The sequence below is a fragment of the Danio aesculapii genome, chromosome 21 (assembly GCF_903798145.1).
Source record: "Danio aesculapii chromosome 21, fDanAes4.1, whole genome shotgun sequence".
NCBI classification, from domain to species: domain Eukaryota; kingdom Metazoa; phylum Chordata; class Actinopteri; order Cypriniformes; family Danionidae; genus Danio; species Danio aesculapii.
This window is the reverse complement of record NC_079455.1, coordinates 11,885,749-11,899,499: the sequence shown is the minus strand read 5'-3', so window position 1 is coordinate 11,899,499 and position 13,751 is coordinate 11,885,749. Positions and strand designations below refer to the sequence as shown.

The 13,751-nt window shown below is 34.2% G+C and overlaps 1 protein-coding gene across 2 annotated transcripts in view; it reads left to right on the top strand.

The window, feature by feature from the left end:
* pof1b (POF1B actin binding protein) overlaps positions 1-13,751 on the top strand; it is a 56,808-nt gene that overhangs the window by 18,026 nt on the left and 25,031 nt on the right. For both annotated transcript variants that reach the window (XM_056445816.1, XM_056445815.1), the window contains exons 3-4: positions 9,917-10,128; positions 12,385-12,418. In XM_056445816.1, the coding sequence (XP_056301791.1) occupies positions 9,917-10,128; positions 12,385-12,418 (246 nt within the window). The remainder of the gene's footprint in view (positions 1-9,916; positions 10,129-12,384; positions 12,419-13,751) is intronic.

Here is a 13,751-nt window from a genome sequence, read left to right as displayed (position 1 = left end):
TCTTTTCTTTACAGTGGATAATGAGAGCACATTTCTTGTTATTATGTTTTATATTCATATAAAAGCACACAACCTGCAGTCCTTTGAAACCTTTAAACGTTAGTCCTCTGTATCTCTCCAGTGGTTTCATGTGGTCAGACACAACTTTATTTTGAAAGCCGAGCCCCTGCTTCCTTTCACTGTAGACCAGAGCAATGACTCGCTGTTCTCGCACTGGAACAGAGAAGCTTTTGGCTCACACGTTGACCTATTTTTGCACACAGTACAGGTATTGTGGAAGGCAGAAGCTGGAATGAACATCCTGCAGTCGCAGGTTAACTCATAATGATAGTCTCTTCTCATAATTCCCTGGGAACTGGCTTATCATAAAGCTAGATAAGATAGGATATTGATGGTTGTTCAGTATGTCTCAAAGTGAAAGCTGCAGGGCTTATTTTGGACTGATTATTTGATGTGCATAATTTGCCTCCTACCTAGTATGCTAATTTTTAAAACCAGTTTTTAAAACAATAAATGAATATACTTGCACAGTTCAAACAGGATACTTTTTGAATACGATAAACATTTTTAATCAAATAGTAATTGCAAATCGTCAAGAAGTTCACCTGTTATCAGACAGTCGTAAACAAGAATGTGCCCTTTGTAGTGGCCTTGGAATAAACCTAACACTCTACATAACAAGTCAAATCAATTATTTAGGTTAATTAAGCAAAACTGTTATGCATTCAGACTGCTCACTTTTAAAGTATGAAGCCAGTACAGCAGTGTTCATTTTGGCAATGATAAAACCCAGATAGCATACAAATGTGGGCCACTTTAGGCAGTTATTCGGCACTGGTGGTATTCCTTCGTCCCAGACAAAATTAATGTGAGCCTGAAGTGGCCCACCTATACAATGACAAAGGGGGGCCAAAGATTCAAATTCATATATGGGCCATTTAAGGAAAAGATTTGGCACTTACGGCAAAATGTACTCTGAATGTGAGCCTAATGTGGCCCATGTGGAAAATTATCAATTTGGCCCAAATGATGGAGGACAAATGTGGGCCACAGTTGGCAAAAATGTGGCATAGTCATTTAAGGGTAATCTGGCTCTAAACCTAAAATGGCTCACACGTGTAGGTGCAAATGTGGCCCAGTTATCTTAAGACATATGTGGGCAACTTTTGGCGAATATTCGGCACAGTAAGCTATGGCTAATGTGGATTTGAGCCTATAGTGGCCCAGGGAATATATGGCAAATGTGGCCAACTTATACTAAAACAAATGTGGGCCACTTTTGGCAAATATTCGGTACAGCATGGAGAAAAGTGATTGCTTTAGTTGGGCACATTGCCCTGAACCCCTTAATATAAATTTTCTTTCGGGCTGCTGTAACTTTTAAGAACTTTGCTTTAGTTTATTCATTACAGCAAACAAACGAAGTAATAACCCCCCCCCCCCCCCAAAAAAAAAAACAAAAAAACAAAAAAACAAAAAAACAAAAAAAACAAAACAAAAAAAATCAATAAGATTATGTGAGGCACAACCTATGATGTGTAATCCATTATTAGAAGTACCGTAATAACATGCTTGCACATGCCACAGAATTATGAAGGTTTATAAGCTAAAGAAATTCTATTGTTCAACTTTTGCTCACAGAGACATCAAAATGGCTAAAAGTGATAAAATCAACAATGTCAACATAAACAGCAGAATCAAAAGCAAATAATGAAAATTGTAGCATCAATAAGCTATAAAATGTATTCATACTGCAATGCATGCTGGGATTTTTGTACTTTGCCACACCCAGCAAGTTTAAGGTGTAGGCCAGATCTGGGCCAGAATAAAAGCAAATTGTGGCCCAAAATAGGGTCAGTTCTGGTTCTTTTGCTTGAATTCTGACTAATATGTGGTATTGCTTTGGCTTATTTAAGGCCCAGATCTGACAAACAGGAGCGGACCACCCTAGAGCCGTCAGTCCATTTAGTATGTGGTCCAGATGTAAGTGTCTGGTGTGGGCCGGGTCTGGGCCAGAATAAAAGCAAACTGTGGTCCAAAATTGGGTCAGTTCTGGTTCATTCGGTGGAATTCTGACTAATACGTGGTATTGCTATGTGATATTGCTATGGCTTAATTGTGGATGTGTCTGGTGTGGGCTGGATTTGAGGCACATGAATTTTGCTAGCTGGGTAAGGATGAAATAATTTTTGTTTCAAGTCATAAACAACAAATGTCTAAGTCTGCTGTGCAAGTAATAAGACTGAAAACTATTAATGAATGTGTACACTGATTTCCTCAACTTATGAATAAACAGCGCAATGCATCGGTCCAGCAGATTATAATAAAAATTCATGTTGGTTAGTTTTTATATTTTTAACTCTCAACAATATTTGATATGCTGTTATCTAACGATGTCGTCGCAACTTTGTCTTAACTTGGCTTGGAAATTAAAACTTGTCAACATAAATGTTTCACCATTATTTTTGTTGATGAAATTAACCAACCCAGGCTTATTGTGGATACATACTTAGGTCTACATTTCTGGGGACAGCACAATAAGTAACCGGAGGTACGTCTGCTTGCAGTTTTGACTTTTGCAAATCCACCAGAGACTGCTGTGTATGGTTTTTGATTATCACAAATTCCTCTCACGCATCCTCTTCTCATGTAAATCCACCAGAGGGCACAATATACTATTCACACAACCAGGCCAGCTTGCTGTCAACTGAATGAGCGACTGACTCACCCAACCGATAGTGTTCTCAAATGTAATCTAGAAAAAGAAAAGCTGTTGTGGCTGTGTGATTTCACCACATTTTCAGCCTGTTGTTTTTATTCATTTATTCTTTGCTTTTGTTTGACATGGTTTCTTGAACCGTTCTTCGCTGGACTCTGCTCTGTATCCGTAGTCCACCAACATACACGGTGAGTTACTGGGCAAACTGGTGACACCAGAAAAGCTGTTCGTATGGAGGTAAGCTGTCAGCTGGTAGCGCTAAAATGAACAGAAGCCATTGGCGGTGTCATAGTGTTTGTTTTAAAGATGAAATCCAGCCAGACATACCTCTGGCTACATTATTCATGTTTTCCAGAAATGTAGACGGGGTACATATCAATAATGAGCCCGTGTGGCAATTAACATCACCCTATAAAAGACTTAAAGGCAAAGCACAATACGTCAATATGACTTTTTTTTAAAACAAATTTAATAAAGTGCAGTTGGCAGATTCTTTCTTTCTTTCTTTCTTTCTTTCTTTTTTTTCTTTCTTTCTTTCTAAATCAGTAGCAAACCTCGAGAGCTTGCAATGTGAGAACTTATGACAATAATATTTGTATGTGCAAGTTTACACTCACCTTAGATATGAAAAGCTGAATCTTTTGATTTGCACACACAGATAATAATCAAAACACCCGTGAATTCGAAGTGTGTATGGCAAATTTCCTTGAGCACTTTCTTTAGTTTCGCTGTACAACCACTAAATCGGCACTCACAACCTCTCAGTTTTGGTAATAAAAGTTCAGATCCTCGCGCTCTGACTTTTGCTACACATTTCATCATATTCCTGTTGCAAAACTCACTTGCGCACTTGTTGATGAGGACCGTGGCATAAGGGGTAAAGCCACTTTAATGTCCGATGCCTGACCAATGCCAGCCAATGTGACTTGCTTTTATACAATTGAAGTCTAAATGATGTTTAACAGAGCAAGGACATTTTCACAGTGTGTCTGATAATATTTTTTTTTTTCTGGAGAAAGTCTAATTTGTTTTATTTCAGCTGTAATAAAAGCTGTTTTAAATTTTTTAATCACCATTTTAAGGACAAAATTATTATCCCCTTTAAGCTATATATTTTTTCGATAGTCTACAGAACAAACCATCATTATACAATAACTTGCCTAATTACCCTAACCTGCCTAGTTCACCTAATTAACCTAGTTAAGCCTTTAAATGTCACTTTAAGCTGTATAGAAGTGTCTTGAAAAATATCTAGTAAAATATTATGTACTGTCATCATGGCAAAGATAAAATAAATCAGTTATTATCAACTACTATGTTTAGAAATGTGTTGACAAAAACGTTAAACAGAAATTGGGGGAACTATAAATAAACAGGGGGGCTAATAATTCAAGGGGGCTAAAAATTATGACTTCAACTGTGTGTTTGTGTATATATATATATATATTACTGGTCAAACGTTTGGGGTCAGTAGGATTTTTAAATGTTTTAAAATAAGCTTATTTTGCTCACCAAGGCTGCATTTATTTAATCAAAAATACAGTACAAACTGTAAAATTGTGAAATGTTATTGCACTATAAAATAACTGTTCAAAAGTAGTTTATGATTCAATTTAATAATTTATTCCAGTGATTTTAATGATGCATTTTCAGCTTCATTTCTCTAGTTTTCAGAGTCACAAGATCCTTCAGAAATCACTCTAAAATAATAATATTGTTATTATTATTATTGTTGTTGTTGTTGTTGTTGTTGTTAATATTATTATTTTAATGATAATAGTAATAAAAGCAATAATGACTGGAGTAATCATTTTATTTGAGACTACATTGTTATTTAAAATTTAATAATTTTTTTGACATTTAATAAATGCTGCCTTGATGAACAGAATCATTTTCTTTAAAAAAAAACATGTAAAAACTTTTGACTGGTAGTGGATATATTAATCAGTCTCTTTTTCTCTTTTTTAATTAATTAATTTATTTTTACATTTCATTTGAATGACTTTGAGTAGATTTTGTATTTATTTTTATTTCATTTGATGTCTAATACAATTTCTAATACTTTTTTTTACAAATTTAATTTAGTTTTTGTCAAAAAGGTTTTAATTATTATTTCATTATTTTAAGCAGAAAAAAGTTGATTACACAACAAACATTTTACAGTTCTGTACCTTCATGTAGTTAATTAATATCAATTCACTTTTATTGTCAGTGATTTGATATTAATGAAGGTACAGAGTTGTACAATGTTTGCTGCGTAATCAACTTTTTTTCTGGTAAAAAAAAATAATTTAAAAATTTAAAAACCTACCATTTGCTTACATTTTCTTGCTAAAGCCATATGATGAGTGCAATAAATATTAGTGGTCTTCACATTTTTATATCTTTATTATCATGGGTTAGGGTTAGTCAGGTAGTTAGTTAGTTAGAGATCACAGAGCGCACTTTGATGAAGAACATCCTCCGCATTTCTGCACAGAGTTTCTTGACACTTCAGTAAAGGTTACTACATTACAGTTGAGGGAAATTTGCATATAAGAGAGACTTGAACTTGTCTGAACCGCTCCGGGACATCTTCACTGCACTGACTCCTGCTCATTATTCATAAAGAGCAGTTTGTTAATGTCTTAAATATACAGTGACGCCACTTCTAGTCATTGAGTGAAACTAGAAGCTCCACTCAACTCTTTTATCTGCCCTCGCTTGCAATAAGCACAACCTGCTACGACTCGTTAGGCGCTAAAGTTAACTCACTGTTTGGCCAAAGTACGTTTCAATCATTGATGGTTTCTTATCTTCCTAATCTTACTGGAACACACCCAGTCTCAATGTTTAATTCATATGACTCCACAATCACCGCTAATCCTGTAGAAATTTAAAGTTTAGTAACATGTGCAGCTGAGAACAAGCTTCGGTGGTGCAGCTTCAAACCGGTTTAAAACACACATTTGAGCTGTTGTGTAAAATAAGAGGAAACATTTCCATTGTTTTAAAACTGTACAAACTGTATTTTCTATTACTGTACCCCTACCTGACAAAAGTCAGGTAGCAAAAAATAATAACTTGACTTCTAGTTGATTATTTGGAAAAGTGGCAGAAGGTAGATTTTGCTGATGAATAATCTGTTGAACTGCATCACAATCATCACAAATACTGCAGAATACCTATTGGAACCCACATGGACCCAAGATTCTAACAGAAAACAGTGAAGTTTGGTGAAGGAAAAATCATAGTTTAGGGTTACATTCAGTATGGGGTGTGTGAGGGATCTGCAGAGTGTATGGCAACATCGACAGCCTAAGGTATCAAGACATTTGTGCTGCCCATTACATTACAAACCACAGGAGAGGGAAAATTCTTCAGCAGGATAGCGCTGCTTCTCATACTTCAGCCTCCACATCAAAGTTCCTACAAGCAAAGAAGGTCAAGGTGCTCTAGGATTGATCAGCCCAGTGACCAGACATGAACATTATTGATCATATCTGGGGTAAGATGAAGGAGGAGGCATTGAAGATGAATCCAAAGAATCTTGATAAACTCTGGGAGTCCTGCAAGAAGTCCTGCACTTTCTTTGCCATTCCAGATGACTTTATTAATAAGCTATTTGAGTCATTGCAGAGAAGTATGGATGCAGTTGTCCAAGCGCATGGGAGTCATACACAATATTAATTCTTTTTCCACTGCACAATGACTTTATATTCTATACTTTACATTATTTCTGTTAAGTGACAATATTTTTGGTCTAAGGAAAGTCAGAGCTTACTGTACAAAAAATCAAGGCATGATCATATTTTATTTTGGTAACATAAGCGTAATGTAGAGGCCTTTGCCTTTCATATAAGCCACTTCTGATACCAAATGACCAACTAGAAGTCAAGTCAGTATGTGTTGTTACTAAAACTTGGATGGGCGACAAGACTTTTGTCAGGTAGTGTACACTATCCCTAAACAAAATAAAAAATTGTAGTTTTACTTTTTGAAAGAAAAACAAAAAAACTCATTCTGTATGATTTACCTGTATAAGCTTTTTGAGAAATGCAGACATCAACAATGTGCTTATAATTTACCATCTCCTTGTAATACCTGTGTAATTCCAATGTCATTATGTACATTTGGGTCCTGATATGTCACAAAAACATGTACACACACACACGCACGCACAGTAAACACTAACACTGCTGGGTTTCTGTCACAGAATGAGTGGAATGTTCTGAAGGTTAGACACACCCGCTGTTAAAAACAGTTGTCTCACTGTAAAAGTTCTCTAAACAGATGCTATGCCTACAAACACCTGCTCCAGCTTCTCTTTTGAAGACCTAATGCTTGTTACCTAATAAACGCAAGTGAAGAATGATGTAGTTATTAGGGAATGCTAGTATAGTATTGCTAGGTTTGCATTAAAGGGGGTAGTTCACCTAAAAATGAAAATTCTGTCATCATTTTCTCACCCTTAAAAGGGTTCCAAACCTTTATGATTTTCTTTTGTTAAACGCAAAAGAAGATATTTTAAAGAATGCTGAAAACCAGTTAGCATTGACTTACATAGTGTTTGTTATTCCAACTATAGAAGTCAATGGTTACAGGTTTTTGTAACCTTTTTTCAAAATATCTTATTTTCTGTTCAACAGAACTCGTAAAGGTTTGCAATGTCTTTGAGGGTGAGTAAATAATGGGTAAATTTTCATTTTTGGGTGAACTACCCCCCTTTCATTTAATGTTCATAAGACTAACCAGTGCCATTTACTGATTAATTGTTAATATATAATATATATACAGGGATACCAAAGTGTTTCCGAATGCCAGACCCACTGTTGGTTATAGAAGGATTACATTAACGTTACCTGCCATTTTGCGAGCTAGTGCAGCGTGTGCCTGACTGGAGTAATGTTTGTTTGGAGGTGGGCAGGGAAGGCAGCATGTCATGTCATCTGGGATGCCTTGTTGAGCGTTGTTGCACTGAAAACATTATATTTTGTGTTTTTAATGTCTATTTTATTTAATCCCCCTGGGCAAAGAACAAAGTAAATAAAATTAAATTAAAAAAATGTTAAAACTTTTTTTATTTAAAATAGCCAATATATGATATTATTTTCTGAAAAATTTGATACGTTGATACACATTTTGTATCTCTTAATTTAAATGTAAAAACATGTGCCAGAGTAATTGGCGGTTCATTTCGCTGTGGCGATCCCTGATAAATAAGGGACAAAGCTGAAGGAATGTGAGCAAGTAATTTACTTACGTAGTTTACATCACTGATAGCAAAGTGAATCCAAAAGATTTTGTCTTTGGACTAAGCACAAAGAATATTTTTTATATTTGTCATGTGTGGGAGCTTCACATCTTGTTGTACTTGTTTCCATAATTTTACACACCAAAGTGTTTTCCAATTACGCATTTATTCAGTTTCTTGGCACAAACATTAAACAGATATTTTCTTGTAATATATTGTAAAGTAGAAAAAAATGCATGCTCAGACTCTTGATTATAGAAAGGAAATGAGTCACTTAGGTAAATTATTAACGGTTTTGCCAATAAGATAATTTTTAAACCTAAAGAGACCTTTATGTGTCAGTGTCAGTTTTTATATATGCAGTATATGATTTAGGATGAAACCAGATCCTGGGTGAAGCGTTTGATTTCTTTCTCTCACGGATTAGAGGAATCCAGCTCGACCACTCGACACACCTTGAGCTCTGGATGTTACTGGACGACTGACAAAACTCTTGCCCGTGTCGTGTGTTCAGTGCTGTGCCATTAATCATGTTGAAACATTACACAAAGAAGGCAAAAACATAGATCAATCATCAAACACTATTAGTGTAGTAGGGATGAAAATGCTATTGATTTTATTATGGATGCATCAAAATAGAAAAAAAAACTAAAAAATAATTGTTTTAGAAAAGATATGATAAATTTTATCAAATGTTTACAGAATTGATGGATAATTCTTTGGATTTTTGATATTGCAAATTGCAACTTTTTTTTTACTTTTTGAATAAAAAGGGACAGACAGGCAATATATTAGAGTTTTTTTTAATTTCATAAAACAACAAAAAGAGGTGTCATGCTTTTAGACATGTATGTATACATTTTTAGACAATACCAATGTTTTAATTTCCGAAGAGTTAAAATTTTTGTGGGGTGGAATAACCTTGATTTACAAACACAGTAAATGAGAAAATGTATTATGCTATGGCCTATATATACAGTATATATGGCCTATTGTCATCCTCTGTATGAATAGTTTTATTTGGAAATGTCAAGATACAGTATGTTATCAGACTTTTCTGGAATAAGGCATATGTTAACATTTTGCTCAAAACCCATACCTAATAAATCAAGAGAAACTGAGAATTTTCAAGTGGTCTTTCATTATTTTATTTTATTTTATTTTATTTTATTTTATTTTATTTTATTTTATTTTATTTTATTTTATTTTATTTTATTTTATTTTATTTTATTTTATTTATTTATTTATTTATTTTTTTATTTTATCAATCATTTATTTTATTTTATTACAAAATTTTGCTGTATTTTCTAAAACATCCCCCAGCTCTTGATGTATATACAGTAAATACATGTAAGATACATGCTCAAAAAAAATCCACAATGCAAATATAGTAAATATATCGCTATATTATCCATAACAATGCTAACAACTACTTATACTCATTTGCAAATAACAATGTGCAATTTTCCATCAACAGCTTTGGTAACTGCACACATTCTCCACATTTTTACTTTGTCCAGGAGGCCTTAAACATTTTGGTCCACACATTTTTAAAAATGAGCTGCTTTTAAGAGCATTGTTAAAAATCAAAAAGTCAGCGAAGATTGTCTGATTTTATGTTGTTTTTACATTTTTAAATTAGTCATCAAGGTGTGGACTGGATGATATATTCATCGCTAACAGTCTAGTTTAAAGAATTTAACACATACTTGTAAAAGTCAACCCTCATTTCTAAGCACACATTTTGTTGACATCTTGTGAAAAATGTCCGTCAATTTAACATACTATCTCATATGTGAGAATGTTTTTGGATGTGTGAAGGAAGAGCAGTGTTGATCCTGGAGAGGATTTGTTTACTTAGCTGGTAAATATTAACCTTACAGCATAGCAAGATGTAGCTCAAAAGCTGTGCACTCCTGCTCAAAAAGACCCCATTTTTACATTAAAATCATGTTTTTCCCCAGTCGGAGTTGGTGGAAACTTCAAGCATTCACGAGGAAGTCCTGGACTTAAAGCAACTGAAAAATGGCATCTCCACTGAGATAAAGACTGAAATACAAGAGCCCGTCGCCAAACTGGACAACCGTTTCTTTGGCGAACTCCTTGCCGAAGTTTACCGCAAGAACGTCGATATTCAAACCTGCATTGCTGAGCATGTGGCCAAGATCCGAGGAAGGTAGAGGAGCTTTTGATTATTTTTATTTTTAAAAATGACCATATCCTTTAGGATTTTACGTACAATACATTGCTATATAAAAATGTGACATGAGAACAAAATTGTCTCTTTCTGTAAAACTGGCACCAAAAATTAAAAAGCAAATTGGATTTTGCTGAGGCAGAAGAAGACTCTATGGGGCTTTTAATTATAGAATAAATTGCATGTGAATCCAACACAGACGATCAACACATTTCTGGGAGAAAATAATACTGATCCACTTTGATGACAGACTTTGGCTGAGGGATTTTTAGAATGAACAAAACACCATTTCCAGATGTTGTGCAATGTGGTCAGATAATGCTGCTTCATTACAACCAATTTTGTTATAGAAAAGTAAAAACAAATTGGCACACTTTAGGGCTGCACAATATATCGTTTTAACATCGATAATGCAATGTTATCATTCGCAATAGTCACATCACAGGATATATGCAATGTTGAGTTTATTAGAATTTATCAGTTGAATGTGTTTTGATACCTGCGATTATATAATTGTTTTAAAAGCATTTAGGTATAAGAAATTGTACCATTTGTGACCTTAACTACAATTTTTTTATTGAATTATTTTTATTTTTATCATTCACTCACTGTACTTGAATACTGTTAGACTCAGGAAATGATAAAGTACTTTATTTCAATTGTATCTTATTCTTGATTGTATTTATAGATTGTTATGCATGAAAATGCTCACAACACAAGCAAATACAGAAATGTACAGCAAATAGCACAGACCACAATTAAAACATGTTGGGGGACCCCAAAAAGTTTATAGATTGTTTATTAGAACTTATGTAAATGCAAATAGTAAACATTAATTCATCAATCTCTGACTAAACACGTGCATGAAAGTACTCACAACACATGTGAATACAGAAATGAACTGCAAATAGGACAGACAACAATGGAAATGTATCAGTGGACCACAAAAATTGTATAGATTGTTTATTAGATTTTTTTTTCTTTGTCGCCCCAGTCAGAGTGATATAAAATAATATATTTTTTTCCCAGCTTTGCAATGACAGTGAATGGTGCTCATGTTTTTGAAGCTCTTAAAAAAGTGTATTTGTCCATCATAAAAGTAATCCACATGAGAATATTATACAGTTTTAAAAATATTTCTTACAAAAACGCATTTCTTTATTTATTATGTTATTCATTAACCCAGTGGAGTCGTAGTTATTGCTTTTATGTTGGATAAGAGCCTAAAAACATACAAAAAAGGCACAATTAACTGCCATTGTGAAGCAAGGAAAAGATCAGAAAAAGAAAAGAGATCATATCTCCCCTGTCCTTGCCATATTGCATTGGCTTCCTATAAAACTCAGAGCTGATTATAAGATCTTTTTTTTCACATATAATGCATTGCACAATTCTGCCCCGGTCTGTATCTGTGAACTTATTAAGCCATATACAGCTAGTAGGCCATTAAGGTCCTATAATCAGTTCCTTTTGTCTGTTTCTCGGTCTCGCTGCAAATCAAAAGGTGATCAAGCTTTCTGTGTTGCGGCCCCAAGGCTCTGGAAAAGTCTCTCTCTGCACATTAGGGTTTCTCCATCATTGGATGCTTTTAAATCTAATTTAAAGACTTTTTTACTCCCTTGCCTTTGAGTGATGCATGTGTATTTCAGTTATTACATATCATTTTTTCTTGTATTTTTAATAAAAGTATATTGAAAAACGTTGGAAACATTCATATTTGCAGCCGCAGTTTATCAGCAAGTTATTCACTTAAACGGTGCTTTATTCGTTAATGTTTTATATGATATTCCAGTTTTTACACCTTTGGATGGGTTTATGATGGCTTGAGGGTGCAAAAATTATAAGATAATTTCATGTTTTTAATTGTAGTATTCCTTTAATGGAGAATTTGTGAGATTTGCCTGCAGAAAAGCTTAAACAGCACTTAACAACTTAACACTTAACAAAAGATGATTGAAGGTTTGACACGCATTGAGATAACCTATTACAGGCTATTATCTTAAAGGGAATCTCATCTGTTTACTTAATCTACTGTCACTTTTTTAAAACGGCTCTTTAGAGTTATCAAAGACCTGAAAGACCACGCCTCTTCTAAAGCTGTCTAAAAATTCAGTGATTAATCTTGCGTTAAGAGATTTTGTACTTAACACCTCAGAAATGATTGTGAGAACAGCAACACCTCTTCTGCATTTTTTGGTAATTTTGACTCATTCTGATTGTTCTCTCTCTTGGCAGGAAGCACCTTCTAGACTCCACCATTGACTACAAGGTAGGGAGGGGCAGATTTTTCACTTCCTGTGGAGTTTTTTTCCTGTTAAATGCAGGAAATTCAAGTTTTAATTATAGATGTTTCTAACCCTAAGGATTGACAGCTGGTTAATGATATAGAAATTTCTATATACACGTGTGTGTGTATATATGCACCCATATGTCTTTTTTCATGTGAGAGCATAAAATGACAATTGGTCGAAATATTAAACAAAGATGTTTTCATATCTATTGTTTTTTTGCATGTATTTATTTAGTTTTAGTTAGTATTGAAAATATACAATAATATTATAACTGTGTTTGGAATAGTTTTATATTTTTGTTATTGATTATAATCACATTATTATATCTTAAAATAAATCATCCATTTTTTTCTTTATTATTAAGCATACTATAAGAAAATGTGCATTAAATATTATGCATTATGAGAAAAACCTCACAAAACTTGTGAGTAATTCTACCAGCATTTAGAAACTCTTTAAAACTGTAAAATACCTTGTGAGGCAGCTCAATCTCAAAAATATAATGAGTATTGATTAAGAAAAATGGGTCTCATTCACTAACTAATTGATGTGAGAAATGTGCATACAGACGTTTTTATGAATAAATCATAATTCTTTAAAAAGTTTTGTACTAAAATTTTATCTAAATGTACAAAATAAAATTCAATTCATTCCACGTGTATGACTGGGGCCTTAAAAACATGTATAAAGAACCATACATATAATGATAGATAATGATAGATATGTTATTTACAGATGTTCAAACAATAATCATCTGCTCTATCCTTCTATAAACTGGAGAGTGGACAAATATGTTTCCTGAGAATGATGAATGGCTGTTCAGGACCGCTTCAATCTGAAATGCAGTAGTTATGTATTCCTCATGCACATTGTGTTCACCTCCTGAGTCTTGTAATTTGACGGTACACTCTGCACTTGGGAAAAGTCAACTCTGTGCTGAAGCTCCTAAGCATCAAGCCCATTGACACAGTAGTTGCCTAGCATCATAAAATGTACAGCGCTCTTCTTATTTGAAAAGAGTATTTTGTAAAGTCAACAAAACTGTAATTTTGAAAGGCAACATCAAACCGTTCTTTCATTCACACACACACACACAATACAGCCAATTTAGTTTATTCAATTCAATTATAGAACATGTCTGTGGACTGTGGGGGAAATCGGAACACCCAGAGGAAACCCACACAAACACTGGGAGAACTTGCAGAAATGCCAGCTGGCCCAGCTAGGACTTGAACCAGCGACCTTCTTGCTGTGAGGTGATAGTGTTAACCACTGAGCCACCATGCCACCCTCAAACCCTTCATTCATTCA